This window comes from Callorhinchus milii, unplaced genomic scaffold (genome assembly GCF_018977255.1).
Source record: "Callorhinchus milii isolate IMCB2004 unplaced genomic scaffold, IMCB_Cmil_1.0 Scaffold12, whole genome shotgun sequence".
Classification (NCBI taxonomy): Eukaryota; Metazoa; Chordata; class Chondrichthyes; order Chimaeriformes; family Callorhinchidae; genus Callorhinchus; species Callorhinchus milii.
The window spans coordinates 19,035,225-19,053,574 of NW_024704753.1; the positions used below are offsets into that span (position 1 = coordinate 19,035,225).

The 18,350-nt window shown below is 46.1% G+C and overlaps 1 protein-coding gene and 2 non-coding genes across 5 annotated transcripts; 2 read left to right on the plus strand and 1 right to left on the minus strand.

Annotated features, from left to right (window-relative positions):
* Positions 1-100: 100 nt before the first annotated feature.
* Positions 101-11,116, plus strand: parp3 (poly (ADP-ribose) polymerase family, member 3). 3 transcript variants are annotated; one of them, XM_007890515.2, is made up of 11 exons: positions 101-155; positions 2,411-2,612; positions 2,998-3,123; positions 4,024-4,209; positions 5,132-5,261; positions 5,735-5,958; positions 6,681-6,836; positions 7,563-7,643; positions 8,339-8,516; positions 8,848-8,994; positions 9,578-11,116. In XM_007890515.2, the coding sequence occupies exons 2-11, from the start codon at positions 2,439-2,441 to the stop codon at positions 9,745-9,747; spliced, it is 1,572 nt and encodes a 523-aa protein (XP_007888706.1). In that variant the 5' UTR covers positions 101-155; positions 2,411-2,438; the 3' UTR covers positions 9,748-11,116. The 3 variants fall into 3 exon arrangements, with proteins under 3 accessions (XP_007888706.1, XP_007888707.1, XP_007888705.1); XM_007890516.2 differs by lacking the exon at positions 101-155 and adding an exon at positions 157-196; XM_007890514.2 differs by lacking the exon at positions 101-155 and adding an exon at positions 734-877.
* On the plus strand, positions 985-1,060 carry trnat-ugu. The gene has a single exon. It is a non-coding gene; the product is annotated as a tRNA-Thr (tRNA).
* Positions 11,117-12,601: 1,485 nt separating the features above from the next.
* LOC103176763 lies at positions 12,602-16,378 on the minus strand. The gene is made up of 8 exons (XR_006085420.1): positions 16,217-16,378; positions 15,609-15,750; positions 15,020-15,245; positions 14,288-14,427; positions 13,689-13,751; positions 13,473-13,566; positions 13,281-13,311; positions 12,602-13,010 (listed from the first exon to the last, which is right to left on the minus strand). It is a non-coding gene; the product is annotated as an uncharacterized LOC103176763 (transcript).
* Between the last annotated feature and the right edge of the window lie 1,972 nt (positions 16,379-18,350).

Here is an 18,350-nt window from a genome sequence, read left to right on the forward strand (position 1 = left end):
ACGCCCCGCCCCCTCCGCCTTCTGATTGGAGCCGACCGCACGCCCGGCAGCACGTTTGGTTGTGGCGGAAGTCGGTGCGGCGCTGCTCTGAGGTCCGACTCGGCCCCGCGGACCCCCGACACCCGGTTCCGGCCCTGAATCACCACCAACGTCCGGTGGGTTTAAACATCTCCTGTGGCTACTTCTGTTATCAAAGGTGTTTGAGGCTTCTTTAAAGTTTATTATTATTGCTGTTGTTGTGGTGCTGTTGTTGTTGTTGTTGTGCTGTTGTTGTTGCTGTTGTTGTGGTGCTGTTGTTGTTGTGCTGTTGTTGTTGCTGTTGTTGTGCTGTTGTTGTTGTTGTTGTGCTGTTGTGGTGCTGTTGTTGTTGTTGTTGTTGTTGTGGTGCTGTTGTTGTTGCTGTTGTTGTGCTGTTGTTGCTGTTGTTGTGGTGCTGTTGTTGTTGTTGTTGTTGTGCTGTTGTTGTTGTTGTTGTGGTGCTGTTGTTGTTGTTGTTGTTGTTGTTGTGGTGCTGTTGTTGTTGTGGTGCTGTTGTTGTTGTTGTGTGTTGTTGTTGTTGTTGTTGTTGTGGTGCTGTTGTTGTTGTTGTTGGGACTTAAACCCCAAACATCACAGCGTTGGAGATCAATACGGTGTACATGACTGCCCGGGGCAGTGACTGACTGACTGACTGACTGAGTGACTGATGGAGGGAGGGAGGGAAGCTTCCTTTCTTGCTGGTTGGATGGTTTTGTTGCTGAGGGAGGGAGTATATTCCCGTCAGAGCTGGTATTGCCCAGACTTGCTCAGTCGGTGCGAATTAACTCCAGTGGAGTTTGTTATCCTCCCAACTCCTGATCAGGGCGGTGCGATTGGCCGAGTCCCAACATTCACAGCAGTGAGTAGCGCAGTTTGATATGTTACAGCGTTCGGTCCTCGATGGATTTGTGCCGAAATGCGATCAGAAGATTATTAGAGAAACTGGGGCCTATTTCTGATTGTGGAGTCCTGGAGCTCAGTGGTTAGAGCACTCGCTTTGTAAGCGAGAGGACCCGGGTTCAATCCCCGGCAGGTCAGGGCCAAACCTTGGGCAAGTTTCCTTACTCCACACAGAGCCTAATAATAATCCTCCAAAACCAAAAACAATAATAAATTGGTCATTTTCAATCCACGACTGTCTGTGGGACATTGCTGTGCGCAATTGGCTGCCGCGTTCGCCCACAAATATACGGTCAATTCACTTTACGGTGTGTTCTGTGAAGCGCTTTGCGACGTCCTCCCGACGTGAAAAGCGCGATATCAAATGCAAGGATTATTATTATTATTATTATTTTAGTCTCGTGCAGATGTGTTTACTCCAGGGTTCGGTTAGCGGCCGTCCCCGAAGCTTTATGTGGTACGCACCACTCCGCGATCACAATAGCTCCTGTGTCTGTTTGTCTTGCGTAGTTTGAATTCTGCTGGAGTTAATGCTGACACAGCTATTCCAATAATTCTCTGCTGCAAAAATGAACCCAGTGCCCAGAAGAGCTAATTACTGCATTTTAAAATGAAATGAAAGACAGCGCTGAGTAGAAGGGAGGCTTTCAAGGGGCCCCCGTGTCTGTGAAAAAGTCTTTAGCAAACTTGTTTTTCCGGTACCCAAATTGGATGCCTTCTATTGTCTCATCGCCTGCCATATTGTCAACAGTCAGAGTGAAGATTGGCTATGATCTCATTGAATTGCGAAACAGGCTCGAGGGGCTGAATGGCCTCCTCCTATTCCTATCTCCCTGTAGGAATACTCACTTTGGCGAGGTCAACATTTCAAGGAAGGAGGAGGGTTTGACTTTTATACATGGTGTAAAACAAAATGTTAAATAACTTAGATAATTATTTTGGGAGGACGAGTTTGTAGGGCCTTGGGGAGAGAGCGAGGGAGTGGGGTTGATCAGGGCTATGGGGAGAGAGCGGGGGGAGTGGGGTTGATCAGGGCTATGGGGAGAGAGCGGGGAGTGGGGTTGATCAGGGCTATGGGGAGAGAGCGGGGGAGTGGGGTTGATCAGGGCTATGGGGAGAGAGCGGGGGAGTGGGGTTGATCAGGGTATGGGGAGAGAGCGGGGGAGTGGGGTTGATCAGGGCTATGGGGAGAGAGTGGGGGAGTGGGGTTGATCAGGGCTATGGGGAGAGAGTGGGGGAGTGGGGTTGATCAGGGCTATGGGAGAGAGCGGGGTGTGGGGTTGATCAGAGTATGGGGAGAGAGTGGGGGAGTGGGGTTGATCAGGGCTATGGGGAGAGAGTGGGGGAGTGGGGTTGATCAGGGCTATGGGGAGAGCGCGGGGGAGTGGGGTTGATTTGGAAGCTCTTTTCGAAGAGCAGCACAGACACGATGTGCTGTGTAATTCCATGATTCTATGAACTACTGACAAAGTCATTTCTCAAACGTTGTTAGATTTCAGGTCAAAAACACTGCTGCAGAGATGCCACCAAAGAGGAAATCGGCCAGCTCAGCCACCAAGGGGAAGAAAGTCAAAGTTGAGCCGGCTGAGGACAGCTTCAAAACAGCCGTCAAAGCTCTGAAAGCTGCCCCCAAAGAGGAGAGAAAAGCTAAGATAGACGCTCACTGCACATTGCTTTCAGAGCCCAACGCTGAGGTAGGTTCAATACAGTGCACGATGATCAAGAGCTCTCAGCCACTACGCCCCGAAACTCTGGAACACTCTCCCTCTATCCCTCGGCCTTGCCCCTTCCTTCCCCATATTTAGGTCGCCCCTGAAGACCTTCCTGTTCGACCTAACGTGCCTATGGTCACCTTCCCCCTCTCCCCCCTTGGCTCGGTGTCGTGCTCAGCCACTGTCAAGCGCTCTGGGACGCTGCCCTGCATGAGGGGGTGCTGCGTCTTTGAGCTTAGTCCCATTTGTATGGACAAACTGAGCATTGAATTGACATTGAGGGTACAGTCCCACTTGCTAGAGGTTTAGTCTAACAAATTGAAGACTTTTATCAATCGTCCTGAATGATTTACTTCTGTTTAAACAGCTCTATGCGGATTATGACTGTATGTTGAATCAAACCAACATTGGCAACAACAACAATAAATTCTACATCATCCAACTGATAGAATTCGATGGATCCTATTTTTGTTTTAACCGTTGGGGTCGTGTGGTGAGTATCAAGATAGTTTTATATCTGATGGTATTTTAATAAGAGTAGAGTGTCTAATGGAGAAAACCTTATAACTGCAAGCCTTTTCATGAGTGTGCAGTGCATTTGTGGAGTCTTGTAGCTCAGTGGATAGAGCACTCGCCTCACAAGCGAGAGGACCTGGATCCGATTTCTGGGCGGGGAGAAATCTTAGACAAGTTTCCTTACTCCACACACATGGCTCTGTAAGCTGGAACCAACCTGGTTGTTAGGCGATTGGCGGTTCTCTTTTCCGGGGGTAATAATCCCCCCCCCCAAAAAAAATTTAAAAAATAATAATTTGGTCGCTATGTCCAATGCAAGGATTATTATTATTCCTCCCTTTTCTGAGGCGGATGGATCTGCAGTACTTTAAGGCAGGGATTCCCAAATTGGGGGTTGCAGTTTTGGGCGGGGTGGGGTGGGGGGGGGGGGACGGAGCCACGAAGCCGGGAGATTTACCAGAAGTTCAAAGTTCCGTAGACCGACTAGAGAAAGCGGTATTTCAGGTTTAAGATGTAGTTGTGCAAAGGTATCAAAGCCATACTCATCCCATTGTGTTGCTCAGAGTATAAGAACATATTAATTTGCTGGCGAGAGAAGACCATCTAGTTTGCCTTCCACCATCCTGGTAGTCGCTTGACATGTCGTGTCCCAAACTCTATCCTGTATTCCCCAGATACTATTTTCTAGCAGAAATCAATCTCATTTCTTCTTGAAACAAATGACATTTTCTGCTCTTACCGTCTGTCTCCCTAGGGGAACCTGTTCCATATGTTTACTCCTCACTCACTGAAGTCGTGTCTCCACAGATTTGTTCTGAATTTACCTCCACTTCAATCGTAGGCCGTGTCACTGACTTACTTCCCGTCCTGGTTGTAGGGAGAAGTTGGCCAGTTTAAGCTGAACACTTTTTGCACCCTGGAAGATGCAATGAAGGACTTTGAAAAGAAATTCAAGGACAAGACGAAGAACGACTGGGCAAAAAGAGATTCCTTTGTAGCACACTCGGGAAAATACACCATGATTGACGTTCAACACGATGGGGAGGAACAAACTGTTGTAAAGGTAGGTCACACACATTGGATTGTGCCCAGTCTGCTCTTGAATTGGGGCTTTGTTAGTATTCATTTTCATACTTGGGAATAGCGATCCTGTTTTAGGGAAAATGGGTTCCAGTGATCCCCACCCCTCTCCCAAACATTTTCCCCAGCTTCTGTTCCAAATGCTTCTTCATCTCGGGTGATTTCAACTTTCAAAATCTACCTTAAGACTCATCCCTTGCTCGCTCGCTCACTTATTCAGCTCCCTATCGCCAGCTCGGGCTCCCACAGTTAGTTTTCTGAAGTGCTCCTCTTTGACCGCGCATTCGGTCACCTTCCTACCCTCACCCTCCCTGCCCTCCACCCCCGTCTGATCCCAACCCGCTGCTCGGGTCCAAATCCCTGACTGTCCAGGGCCTTGGGACGTCCTCCTGACATGAAAGGTGCCGTGTAAATGTCATTTATTGTCGTCGTTGTTGGACTTGGGATGGTCTCATAATGTGGGATGGTGGGGCATGATAATAATAATAATAATAATAATCCTTGCATTTGATATAGCGCTTTTCACGTCGGGAGGACGTCCCAAAGCGCTTCACAGAACACACTGCAAAGTGAATTGACTGTATATTTGTGGGCGAACGCGGCAGCCAATTGCGCACAGCAATGTCCCACATACAGTCGTAGATTGAAAATGACCAATTTATTATTGTTTTTGGTTTTGGAGGGATTATTATTAGGCTCTGTGTGGAGTAAGGAAACTTGCCCAAGGTTTCGCCCTGACCTGCCTGGGATTGAACTCGGGTCTCTCACTTGCAAAGCGAGTGCTCTAACCACTGAGCGACAGGATTAGCTAGACAAGGAGAGGACAAGAACTGGGAAGGGGGAGTTGATGATGATGATAATTAAAAAGCCACAAACCTGACGACGCACAATGTGTTTGATTGCAGACCGATATTGTGGATGGGATTGTGAAAAAACAGGTTAAACCTTGCACTTTAGACAGCGTCACTCAGTCTCTTATCACTTTGATCTTCAGCCACGATATGTTCAGGGAACAAATGCAAACAATGAACATCGGTAAGTTCTCGCCCCTTGTTATAAATGTTAACTTAAGAAGTAGAATAATGCTGTTTCGTTTTTTTTTTAAAAAGTGACAATAGGCTGGTAATTTATATCACTGTATTCAATCCATCTGTGAACGTATCCCCAAGATCGGAAGTTTATAAGCATCTGGGACACTACCCTGGAGTGAGGGGCCATATATAAATGCAAGTTGTTGCCGTTGTTATAAAGAGGAACCACAAATGTCTCTGTTTGTGTGGCTGGATATGTTAGCCGCGTGAGTTACTTGTTTGCTGTAAAGGTATTCAGTGTAGCCAACTATAACCATAACATGGATAATAATAATAATAATAATACTTGACACAGCGCCTCATCACGTCTTCGAGACGTCTCAAAGCGCTTCACAAGATACACTGAAAAGTGAATTGACTGGTATTTTGTGGGAGAAACTATTATTGACCATTTCTATTTGCTGTTGGTACCGACAGATGTGAAGAAGATGCCTCTGGGAAAGTTGAGCAAGCAGCAGATTGCCAAAGGCTTTGAAGTCCTGGAGGAGATCGAGAAGGCCCAGAAATCAGCTCAGAATAAAAATCAGCTGGAGAAGCTGTCTTCCAAGTTCTACACCAGCATCCCTCACAACTTTGGTCGTATGAGGCCACCGGTCATTGACACTCCAGAATTGGTCCAAGCCAAGAAAGACATGTTGCTGGTAATTGTCCTGGAGTGTAAGCGATGTAGTGAGGACCTGACTTCCCTCATAGAATCTTACAAAAGGAGGCCATTCGGCCCATCGTACCTGGGCTGGCTCTTTGATAGAGCCACCAACCTATCCCACTCCCCTGCTCCTACCCCAACTGCTCCCACTCCCCCACTCTTACCCCAACTGCTCCCACTCCCCCACTCCTACCCCAACTGCTCCCACTCCCCCACTCTTACCCCAACTGCTCCCACTCCCCCACTCTTACCCCAACTGCCCCCACTTTTACCCCAACTGCTCCCACTCCCCCACTCTTACCCCAACTGCTCCCACTCCCCCACTCCTACCCCAACTGCTCCCACTCCCCCACTCTTACCCCAACTGCTCCCACTCCCCCACTCTTACCCCAACTGCCCCCACTCCCCCACTCTTACCCCAACTGCTCCCACTCCCCCACTCTTACCCCAACTGCCCCCACTCTTACCCCAACTGCCCCCACTCCCCCACTCCTACCCCAACTGCTCCCACTCCCCCACTCTTACCCCAACTGCCCCCACTCCCCCACTCTTACCCCAACTGCTCCCACTCCCCCACTCTTACCCCAACTGCCCCCACTCCCCCACTCTTACCCCAACTAGCCCCACTCCCTTACCCCTTAGCCATCCAAATTCTTCCTTTTTAAGTACCCATCATCGAAGGACCAGCTTAACCTCTCACACACTCTACATCCACAGGTTCTTGCAGATATTGAGCTTGCTCAGAGTCTCCAGGCTGGGAAAGAAAAGAACGTGGTGACAGATATTGAAGAGGTGCCTCATCCCTTGGATGAAGATTATCAGCTGCTGAAGTGCAAGCTTTCTGTGCTTCTGCAGAACTCAGAAGAGTTCAAGGTCAGCACCACTGCACCTCAAATGTCCACTCGTCGACACCATCAATGGAGAGGAGGATGGGTGGAGGGGGTGGTGGGGGAAGGAGACAGAATTGTATCAGAAGGGGCAGTGGAAACACTGGAGAAGAGACAAAAGACAGGATCAAACTGGGTTGATTTCAAAACTGTCATTGGGAGGGGAGATTCAACACAGTTTCAATTAGACCAGAAGAGGAGATAATAATAATAATCCTTCCATCTGATACATAGCTCCTTATCACGTCTTCTAGACGTCTCAAAGCGCTGAACAGAATGTACTATGAAGTGTATGTTTTGCGAAACGTGGCAGCCAATTGCACACAAACAGTCGTGGATTGAGTGACCAGATTATTATATTAATATAGAGTAGACAGTGGATTGGCTTCAGCAGTTTCGTGAAGGGTAGAAGGATGTATATTGTTTTTTTTAAAAAACAAAGAAAAATCAGCATTTGAGATGGGGATGAAGTCAAGATTCAGGATAATTTATTGTAATAATATAATTCAGTCTATTCTGTGAAGCGCTTTGAGGAGTCTTGAAGAGGTGATGAGGTGCTATATCAAATGCAAGGATTAGTGTTAGGGTAATGGGTGTGAGAATCTGCTACAAGAACAAACACCTGAGTGCGCCTCCTGCTCTGGACAGAATCCTTTCATTTCCTCCAGTTATGTGTAGTAATATAATCTGATTTTTTCCCTCTCCCCCACAGATCATAAAAAAGTATGTGGATATGACTGGTCCAAAGTCTTTAAAAATCCTCCACATCTGGCAAGTGGACAGAGAAGGAGAGGTGAGTGATTGAGGTGCAGAGGGTTTCTGTAGCTCAGTGGTTAGAGCACTCACCTCACAAAGCGAGAGGACCAGGGTTCGATTCCCGGGCAGGTCAGAGCGAAACCTTAGGCAAGTTTTCTTTCTCCACACACACGCCTGTTTATCTAGCGGTAAGTAGGAACCTGGTTGTCTGTGCGGCAGTGACTGGGATTGCTTGATGGTGATACTTTACTTTATGCAAAAGTAAATAAGGCTCATTTTCACAGCATTGATATCCCTCAAGTTGATGAGAAAACATCAGCTTACATCAACTGTAAGTGCCTGGTACGTTGGCGTCACAAGTGGCAGCATCATCTGGATGCAAATGTAATCTGTTCATATTGTCATATCAACCTATCTGCTCCACGTCCCCGTCCAGCTCTTCCCGCCATCGGCGGTCGGGCCTTCAGCCTCTGCCCCCACCCTTTGGAAGTCCATCCCACAGTATCTCCGCCTCGCCCCCTCCCTCGCCTCCTTCAAGGCCCATCTCAAGACCTTTCTCTTCGACCATGCCATCAGTCACCCTCCTACCCCCCCCCACCCTCCCCGCCCTCCACCCTCTCCTGATCCCAACCCCCAGCTCGGGTCCGAATCCCTGACTGTCCAGCGCCTTGGGACGTCCTCCCGACATGAGGGGCTCTGTGTGAATGTCATGTGTTGCTGTTGTATCTCTAGGACGACCGTTTCGAGAACCACAGCAACATTGAAAACCGCCGACTACTGTGGCACGGAACCAATATTGCTGTTGTAGCCGCCATCCTGAAGACTGGTCTGCGGATCATGCCACACTCGGGGGGACGGGTGGGAAGTGGGATCTATTTTGCTTCCGAAAACAGCAAGTCTGCAGGATATGGTAGTAACACGTTCTCCCCGAGAGCAATCCCTTTCTCATTTATCGATCCCGCGCTTGCTTTCTCTTCAGAACGTTTCACTTTTTCTTATAAGACCTTCTGGCCTCCGTGACCGACATCAAGACAGATAGACAGCCCCAAAATACACAGTCAATTCACTTCACAGCCTATCCTGTGAAGCGCTTTGAGAAGTCTCGAAGACGTGATAAGGCGCTGTTATCACATGCAAGGATTATTATTATTATGATTTTGTCCGTGTTAGCTGCTGTTAGAAATACTTTCTATTTCAATCGTTTCCTCTGAACTGTTGTTTCTGTTCTTTCTCGTTTGCAGTCGGCTGCGCACGTAATTCGATCTGTATTATGTTCCTGAACGAAGTGGCTTTGGGCAAAGAGTACATCATTAATAAAGATGACTGCTCTCTGAAAGTTGCCCCCGAAGGCTTTGACTGTGTGGTTGCCCGAGGATATACTGAACCAGGTAAGAGTCATCTCTGGAGAGATGTGACTGGTTCTGTTTTGAAACATAATATGGATTCTGCCTTGACCGCACGGTGTCCCACAACTACCGACTCTCCGTGTTTAAAAAAAAAGACTCCTAGTCTCTCCTCTTTTACAACTACGGTAATTTCCTAATCCGTCCTTTGGATGCGACGTTAAACCTGGGTCCCTCTGCCTGCGACGCTACTCAAATAGAGGAGGGAGTTTCCCTCTCTCTCTCTCTCTCTCTCTCTCCTGGTGTCCTGGCCAACAAGCCCCCAAATAAAATCGGTCACTGACTCCATGACTGGCTGCGGTGTTTCACTCACAAAACACACAGTTAGTCCACTTTACCATCCTGCGAAGCGCTTTGAGACGTCTCAACGATGCGATAAGGCGGCATACGTTTCCGTCATTATTCCTCTCTATCCTGTCACCTGTCACCAACAGCCCTTTGTGTGAAGTTGGCAATGCAGCAGCACAGTTTGCTGTCTCAGTTGGCTGAGTTTTGTATAGATATATAGATATAAGCAGCTAATTTTTCCTTTTTTTATATCAAAAAAAAAAAAAAAATCTGTTTTAAGATCCTTCTCAGGACAAGGAGCTGGTCCTCGACGGGAAGAAGGTGATGGTGCCCCAAGGAAAGCCTAAAAAGATGAAAGAGTACAACAACAGCCGCTTCAGCCAGAGCGAATATGTCATCTACAAGGAGAGTCAGGCTCGCATTCGGTATATGCTCCAGATGAAGTTTTGAGAGAAAGTGGCTCAACACTCGCACAGTCACAATCCCACACCCCCTTCCCCAACAGTATAAAAAGTAATGAAGCACTTACGAGAAGAATCAAAGACATACTTATTGGCTGCTATAGCTCATCTGCTGACACTTTTAGTTGGTGATTCTGTATTGTACAGTAATTAGGGTTTATTCATTTGAATAATCCCTTTACAATAATAGTAATAATCCCTTCCAAAAAAATTAATAAATGAAACGATAATAATTTGGTCATTTCAATCCACGACTGTTTGTGGGGACGCTGCTGTGCGCAATTGGCTGCTGTGTTTCGTCCACAAAATATACTTCACAGTGTATCCTGTGAAGCGCTTTGAGACGTCTCGAAGACGTGATGAGGCGCTGTGTCAAATGCCAGGATTGTTATTAATATTACAATACAGAATCATTTCTACAGCTGCATTGTGACTTGGAAAAAGGAACGGGAATTTAATTCAGGCGACTCCATTCCTGACGCTATTTCTGTACTATTACTCAGCCTGCGTCCAGTCAGGAATAGCAACAGCAATATGTTTTTTTGCAAAATGGACACTAGCCTTTGATCCACAAGCCATAGTGATGGGAGGAAGTTCTCCGTCGACAGATATAGTTTGCCCGATGGGTGCCCCAATAGCCTGTTGATTTTGTCACTTTGGGTTGACCTGCTATGGTGATAGTGTAAACCCAACACAAATCTCTCAGAACTGACATGACAAACTTCTCTCCACCACCCCTTCCTACCCTCACCTCCCACCCACTCACTCACTCACCCACTCACCCGGCAGCTAGAGTGAATGAAGCTAAGCAATCTGACAGGCATCTGTGGACTGGGTAGGTTTCACGAAATGAATGTTACTGAATCGCGATGTTTATGTATTTCGGGTCTGTTTGTGGACTGACTGCACTAAAGTGGATCTGAGCCTGCGGGCGGGAATTACTAGCATTGCAGTAGGAAATGGTTGGAACTTTAAGCTGCCTTTGTTATCCGGGATCTAATGTTTGTGAAGGGACTCCACTGTTCTGTGTTGGGCATCAATTGGGTTGATTTTTGCGTCAGTATTTCAGGGCACTTTGTATTTCCCCGACGTGTCACTGGCGCAGGCTGGAACTTGGCCTTTCAGTTCTGCTGGGCCATGAGAGAGAACGGATACCCTGATGGTATTTAACACTACTTTACATCAACTGATTTTTCCTATCCCCGTAGGATTAGCATTACCAACGTCGTCACCAAAAATGCAGTCTAATTTGTTTCCTGTCTGAAGCCATTATAATTCTTTGTGTTTACGTCTAAATGCTATCGTCAGAGGTGTGTTTATCCCGATTATAAACAAAAAGCTGTTCTATTACTCATCAATTTGACTTCTGCGTCTTCAGTCGAGAAAGTGTTCTTTTTTTTGAGACGTAACCAGCACATTGTCTGCTTAACTTACACCTTGGCACCAGAATCGGTGTATTGGTGGTGTATTGGTCAATAGGTTTCCTGATGTGCCATTTCTGTCCATTGTATAGGTTTGACATTCAAGTTCCACATGGGGTGATCCCCCACCACCCACCAAGGTGGTCCTGAATCTGCACTCAAAAGTATTTCTTAGGATATATTAATTATTAATGATAATAAACCTCGCATTTGACACAGGGCCTTATCACGTCTTCGAGACATCCTCAAAGGGCTTCACAGGATACGCTGTAAAGTGAATTGACTGTATGTTTGTGTGGGCGAAATGATGTGACATCATGACAAAGAAAACACTATTCCCAACCTCCATTTCCATCACTCAGTCACTGGAATGGAATTTTATTGTGTGACTCTGTCAGTCTCGTCTCTATAAGCACAAAATCTAATAATGCAGAGAGAGTGAGAGATTACCTCGCTGCTTTAAGCAACTCTACTCCTACTTCTACACTGGTATTGTTAGTGAGTGCCTAGAGAGGACGTGCGTGAGAGCTTCCTTTACATATCCCAACTCCTCACACACCCTCCACTGCAATTAGGGGAGGAGAGCAGCTGTGATTTTCTTCGAAAAGACTTGAAAGACATCAACACACCCCTGGATTGCCGTGTCAGGCAATAACAATGGCCGTGCTCATGTCTTAACACAGCAGCTTAGACTGGGGGAGCAGTGCAGAGAACAGGTCCCTTTGGCAATCAATATGGGCTCAAGTGGAACACAGCTGATTGTGATTTGTGATCTCATCTCCTGGGCTACGCACCACCACCATCTCAACCGAAACGGCACAGGGAAGTCTCATCACATCGTGGGTTAAGGTGAGGCAAAAGGAAGTCAATTTTCCACATTTAAAAGTGAGATTTTGGGGATGAATCTGTGTTTTATCAGTGACGGTCGACTCTCGAGGCTGGTAAGAGTAAGTCGTGTTTCTCATAGAGACGCCTTTGGCTACTTCCAGGTTAAATAGTGGATTCCAGCAGCTCAATGGTTAGAGCTCTCGCCTCACAAGAGAAAGGACCTGGATTCGATTTCCAGGGCGGGGGGAAACATTGGACAAGTTTCCTTACTCCACCCACACCCCAGTTGACCTGACAGTAAGTAGATTGTTAGTCAATTAGTGGATTGCTTTTCCAGGGGGTAATAATCCTTCAAAAAAAATAATCATTTGGTTACTCAGTCGACGACTGACGCTGCTGTTGGCTGCCCAATTGGCTGCCGTGTTTTGCCCACAAAATACAGTCAATTAATTCCCTTTACAGTGTGCCCTGTGAAGCCCTTTGAGGCGTCTCGAAGACGTGATAAGGCGCTGTATCAAATGCAGGGATTATTATTAACAAAGAACATGGTCACAAACATTAAAGTCAATCACATCGATAGAATGCCATCTGGTATTTTTTTTATTTTTTATACACGTAAAAAAAATTGAAGCGTTTTATTACTGACTCGTATTGATATTTCGGCGCTGATTTAGCTCCCCATGTCACTGCTATTTCCCCCAAAACCCTTTGAGTATCTTTATGCACAATCATGTCGTCAACAACTACAAAATCGAGCAAAGGTTTAAATCGTATTCTTCCAACAAAACGAAGAAAGATCACGTAAAGTCTGAAAATCTTGCCACCCGCCCTCATCTCCCTCGTGCAGTGTTTCATGATTTAACGTTAAGACGATTGCACGGACTCGGGACGTAATCCGCGCAATGTTTCCAGAGAGAGAGGCAGCTTGTATTTGCTCTGGCGATGTCTCAAACCCAGCGCCGTGCTCCCGTGTCGGTGTTGAAGAGGTAATCTCTGCCAGTCCCTGCAAGTATATAGCCTGATTAGATGATCTGCAGACTGAAGCTTTCAAAGGAACATTTCTATCACTCTGAGCTGAACAGAATAGAGCTAGAAAAGACCATATTCTAATCTTGGTACCAGGCTGTTTCCACCAGGTGACGTAGACGAAAGTGATGAAAATAGATTAAATCAAACCAGACCCCCGATAGGAAACTATAGCGTCCTTCAGAAGGTTGCGTTTGTTCCTAAATGTTTATCCAGGGAATACAAGAACAATCATGAAGAAATGTACCTGGATCCACTGCTCTGCCATCAAATTGTTGCTGGAAAAGGAAGAATAAAAGATTATTCACACCATTTCACTCACTCGCAAACAAGTGCCAATACAAAGGACGCAGTATATCCTGTGAAGTGCTTTGAGACGTCTCGAAGACGTGGTCAGGTGCTATATCAAATGCAAGGATTATTATTATACAGATATTACCAGGCTGGGGGTACTTTGTGGTGGTATGTCCTCCTTGCCCTTGGAGCTCACATTTTTACTTTCATTTTCCAGTGATTCAGTGTCGGTCAGTGACCTGTGTTGACAAAGAACAATAAGCTGGGACACGGCAAATGGATGGCAGCCAGAGTAGACAACAGATCCCAGTGAATGCTACCCAATGTGGGGGGTGCGAAATTGGATTGGAATCCTACCTACCTGTCCTGCACCAGAGGCTGCGACATCTCTTGTGGAGGAACAAGCCGGTTGTAACATGGGGCCCTGCAAAGATGAACAGGTCAGTAACTCACCAGTGTAGTCAATGAGGGCACAAGACGTGTCGAGTTTTTTAAAAAAAATATATACAATAAAAGCTCTTCATTATGCCGTCTGTCTCCCTCAGTTATGTGTACACAAAGCTTAGAACCTTTATGTACACGTCAACCAGCTCACTACCCTCCTCACAATATCTGGAACAGATCTATCAAAAAAACAACAGAAAGGATCTAAGTACATTATAATCCCTTTTAAATGTTTTTAAAAATGAAATTGGTCACTCAATCCACGACTGTTTGTGGGGACGCTGCTGTGTGCAATTGGCTGCCGCGTTTCGCCCACAAAATATACAGTCAATTCACTTTACAGTATGTTCTGTGAAGCACTTTGAGATGCCTCAAAGCTGTGATAAGGCGCTATGTCAAATGCAAGGATTATTATTATTATTATTATCCTCTTTTCCTCTCTGAAAAAAGACCTAGAAACTCCCTCGTTGTAACATGGTCTCACCTTTGTGTGTAAAAAAAAGAAAGATGGTTTACCTTGAGATGACTTTCCACAGGAGCAAAGCCAGTGTTATTATAGCCAAGACCGCTACAGCTGTCAGAACTGTCACAAACCAAATGGGTGGCTTCCAGTACGTGTTCAGCACAGTCACCACTTTGACGTCTCTTCTTTGTGTCTGTGAAACGTATCACAATCTCAGCATGAATGGGAGACGTTGTTCATATTCTCTTTCCCTTCCCGCTTACAATAAGCTTTCTGTTTTACTACGCCTCCATTCTCTGACAGCAATAATAGTAATAATCCTTGCAGTTGATACAGTGCCTTATCACGTCTTTGAGATGTCTCAAAGCGCTTCACAGAATAGACTGTAAAGTGAATTGATGAAACGCGGCGGTCGATTGCGCACAGTAGTGTCCCACAAACAGTCATGGATTGAGTGACCAAATTATATTATTACTATTTATGTATTTTATTTTTCTGAAATTATTATTACCCCCGGAAAAGTGATCCGCCAATCGACTAACAACCGGCTTCCTGCTTACTGTTAGGTAAACAGAGGTGTGTGTGAGTGTGGAGGAAGGAAACTTGCCCAACGTTTCGCCCTGACCCGGGAATCAAACCCAGGTCCTCTCGCTGGCGAGGCGAGTGCTCTATTTCACATGGATCACTGCCCTCCACCCTACTCCAGCCCCCCACCCTCCCATGTGTATCCTAGATATACATCGGTGCGATCTTCATTGCTCATGGATTCCAGCACAGACACCAACCGTTAGCTGTGTGGTCGTGGTCGGAAAGGTGGTTGTCCAAGGTACAACGTGGATGATGACTGTTGCCGTGGTCGTCAGATGAATGCTCTGTTTTCCGTCTTCACTGTCAGTGACTTGTATCAGTAATTCAAAGGTTGTTTGGTCGTTCACCCCCTCACTGTGATAGGAGAGGTGTTCCTCGAGTACACCTGATTCCTGATACTGACAAAGCGATCGTTTGTGTTCCCTAATGGGAAACAAGGTTGACATCAGTGTTACTGTAAGCCACGTTGACAGACACATTTCTGCTTGGTTCAGGTCTTTGTGCTGCAGATTGGTGTAAAATATAATAATATTCATATTAATAATCCTTGCATTTGATACAATGCCTCATCGCATCTTCGGGATGTCTCAAAGCGCTTCACAGAATGAATTATAGGGGGGAATTGACTGTATATTTTGACTATCAAGCGCTTTGGGTATCCTAACGACATGAAAAATGCTGTGTAAATGTCATATGTCGCTGTTGTGTGTGATCTCTCTTGTCAGAGGGAGGGTTTCTATTCTAGTAATGTAAATGTAGCTTTAATGTAAATAAACAGGTATTTACCTCCCACTATACTGTAGTGGAGGGAAGCAGAATCTTTATCAGTGCAGGAGATGGTAACAATGGGGACACTCCCGGTCAAGGTAGAGTAAATGGTCTGTTCGTAGATTGATGGGTTACACACCGGAGGGATATCATTCACGTTCTGCAAACACATAAAACACAAATAACAGGATCTCAAAACCTTTCAGCTTTTCAGAACTAATCCTCCATTGTTTAATTGAATAAATCAGCCCATACTATGAAGTGGGTAGTAACTAGTACTACTGCTAATAATACTCCTTGCCTTTGATACAGCGCCTCATCACATCTTCAAGATGTCTCAAAACGCTTGACAGGATACACTGTAAAGTGAACTGACTGTAATATTTTGTGGGGGAAACACGGCAGCCAATTGCGGACAGCAACGTCCCCACAAACAGCCGTGGATTTAATTCTGCCACATTAACCATTGTACAACAACAACAACTTGTGTTTACACAGCGCCCCTCACACGGGGCAGCGTCCCAGAGCGCTTCGGGGGGAGGGGGCAGGTGATGCCGTTTGAGGATATCACGAATACTCCCTCCTCACTACATCCTCAACATTGGCTTTGCTCCAGGAAGCCGCACCTGCATGTTAATGGTATACTCGGCCCAGGCGGTTTTCTGTTGTTTTGGATCGGGCAGCACATCATTATTTATATCCACAGCTTGGATGGTTAGTTTGTAGGTAATGAGGGATTCAAAGTCGAGTGGGATCAAAGTGCTAATTTTACCTGAGAAAATAACAATAGAAAAGATATCCGAAATCAGTTTCCGTCTGCACACATATATATATATAAGAACATGGGAACAGGAGGAGGCCATTCAGCCCCTCGAGCCTGTTCCGCCATTCTGTAAGATCATGGTTGATCTGTACCTCAAATCCAATTACCTGCCCTCGCCCCGGATCCCCCGATACCCTGACCTGACAAACATCTCTCCACCTCAGTCTTGAAACTGTGAATGGATCCAGCCATAATCCTCAGCTTTTTGGGGAGGGAGAGAGTTCTACACTCCCACGACCCTTTGGGTGAAAAACTGCCCCTGATTTCACTCCTAAATGGCCTGGCTCTAATTTTAAGATGATGCCCCCCTTGTCCTGGATTCCCCCCCCACGCACTTACAATTACCAATTCACTACGATCTTCTTTACCCCATTTCCCCCCCTCTAGAGAACACTAACCAGTGAATGGGTCAATGTAGAATGTTAACGGTGTGTTTCCTGAAATAATGGAGAATCTCAAATTGTTGAACATCCAGTCTGCATCCGTCGCAGACACTAAGCCAACAAAGGTGTTTTGCTGACGATTCTCCTGTACAGTGAAGGTTTGGGTGCCTTGAAACACTGGGGAATGCTCATTCACTGGAGAGACTGTCACAAGTATAGAGACAGTGGCTGAAAAACAGGTTGCAAAACCAATGTAATATGCCGCGTAATAATAATAATTTGGTCACTCAATACGCGACTGTTTGTGGGACACAGCTGTGTGTGCAATTGGCTGCCGTGTTTTGCCCACAAAACATACTGTCACTACACTTTACACTGTATCCTGTGAAGCACTTTGAGATGTCTCGTAGACGTGATAAGATGTTATATCAAATGCAAGGATTATTATCATTATTATTATTAAATAAAAATGTGATTTAAAAACTCTAAAGCCTCGTTTGAATGAACGATGCTGTGGGCAATCCTTTTAAGGTGGAACTAGTCAGTCAGTAAGTGTGCAGCTATCTCTGTGTGTGTGTGTGAGTCTGTGATACTCACTGGAACGAGGTGGATTTCCGCTGTCGGTGACGATGACTGCGGCCGTGTACCGGAAACTCACTTTCACCATCTCGACAACATCATAGTCCAGGCTGGTGTTCACCTACACAGCCACAACATTCCTCAGCCAGTGTCAGTGCCAGACCTTATTCTAATAATAATAATCTTTGCATTTGATACAGCGCCTTATCAGGTCTTTGAGATGTCTCAAAGCGCTTCACAGGATACACTGTAAAGTGAATCGACTGTGTATTTTGTGGGTGAAACCCGGCAGCCGATTCCGCAAAGCAGCGTCCCCACAAACAGCCGTGGGTTGAGTGATCAAATTATTATTTATTTATCTTTTAAAGGGATCATTACCCCCGGAAAAGCGATCCACCCATCGACTAACAACCGGGTTCCTACTTACTGCTGGTAAACAGAGGCGCGCGCGCGTGTGTGTGTGTATGTTTGTGTGGAGTGAGGAAACTTGCTCAACGTTTCGCCCTGACCTGCCCGGGAATCGAACCCAGATCCTCTCGCTTGCGAGGCGAGTGCTCTAACCACTGGGCTACAGGACTCACCTTAGCCATGATCAGGTGGGGTTGGGCACCTTACCTGCACACTGTAGTCTTGATATTTAAATTTGAATTGTGAGACAGCATCTGACACAACAGTATATGACAGGGTCGTGCGGCTGAAATCCGGGTCAATGCAAGTCAGTGGGAAGAGAATTGTTCCAACTGCAGTGGTTTCTGGGATCGTGGTCCTGGAGGGAAACAGACATTTCATGTGTTTCACCTACAAATCCACAGTCACTACACTTTACACGTTACAGAAAAACTCTGTGAAATGCTTTTAAAAATAATAATTTGGTCACTCAATCCACGACTGTTTGCGGGACAACTGCTGTGTTTCGCCCACAAAATACACAGTCAATTCACTTAACAGTGTATCCTGTGAAGCGCTTTGAGACGT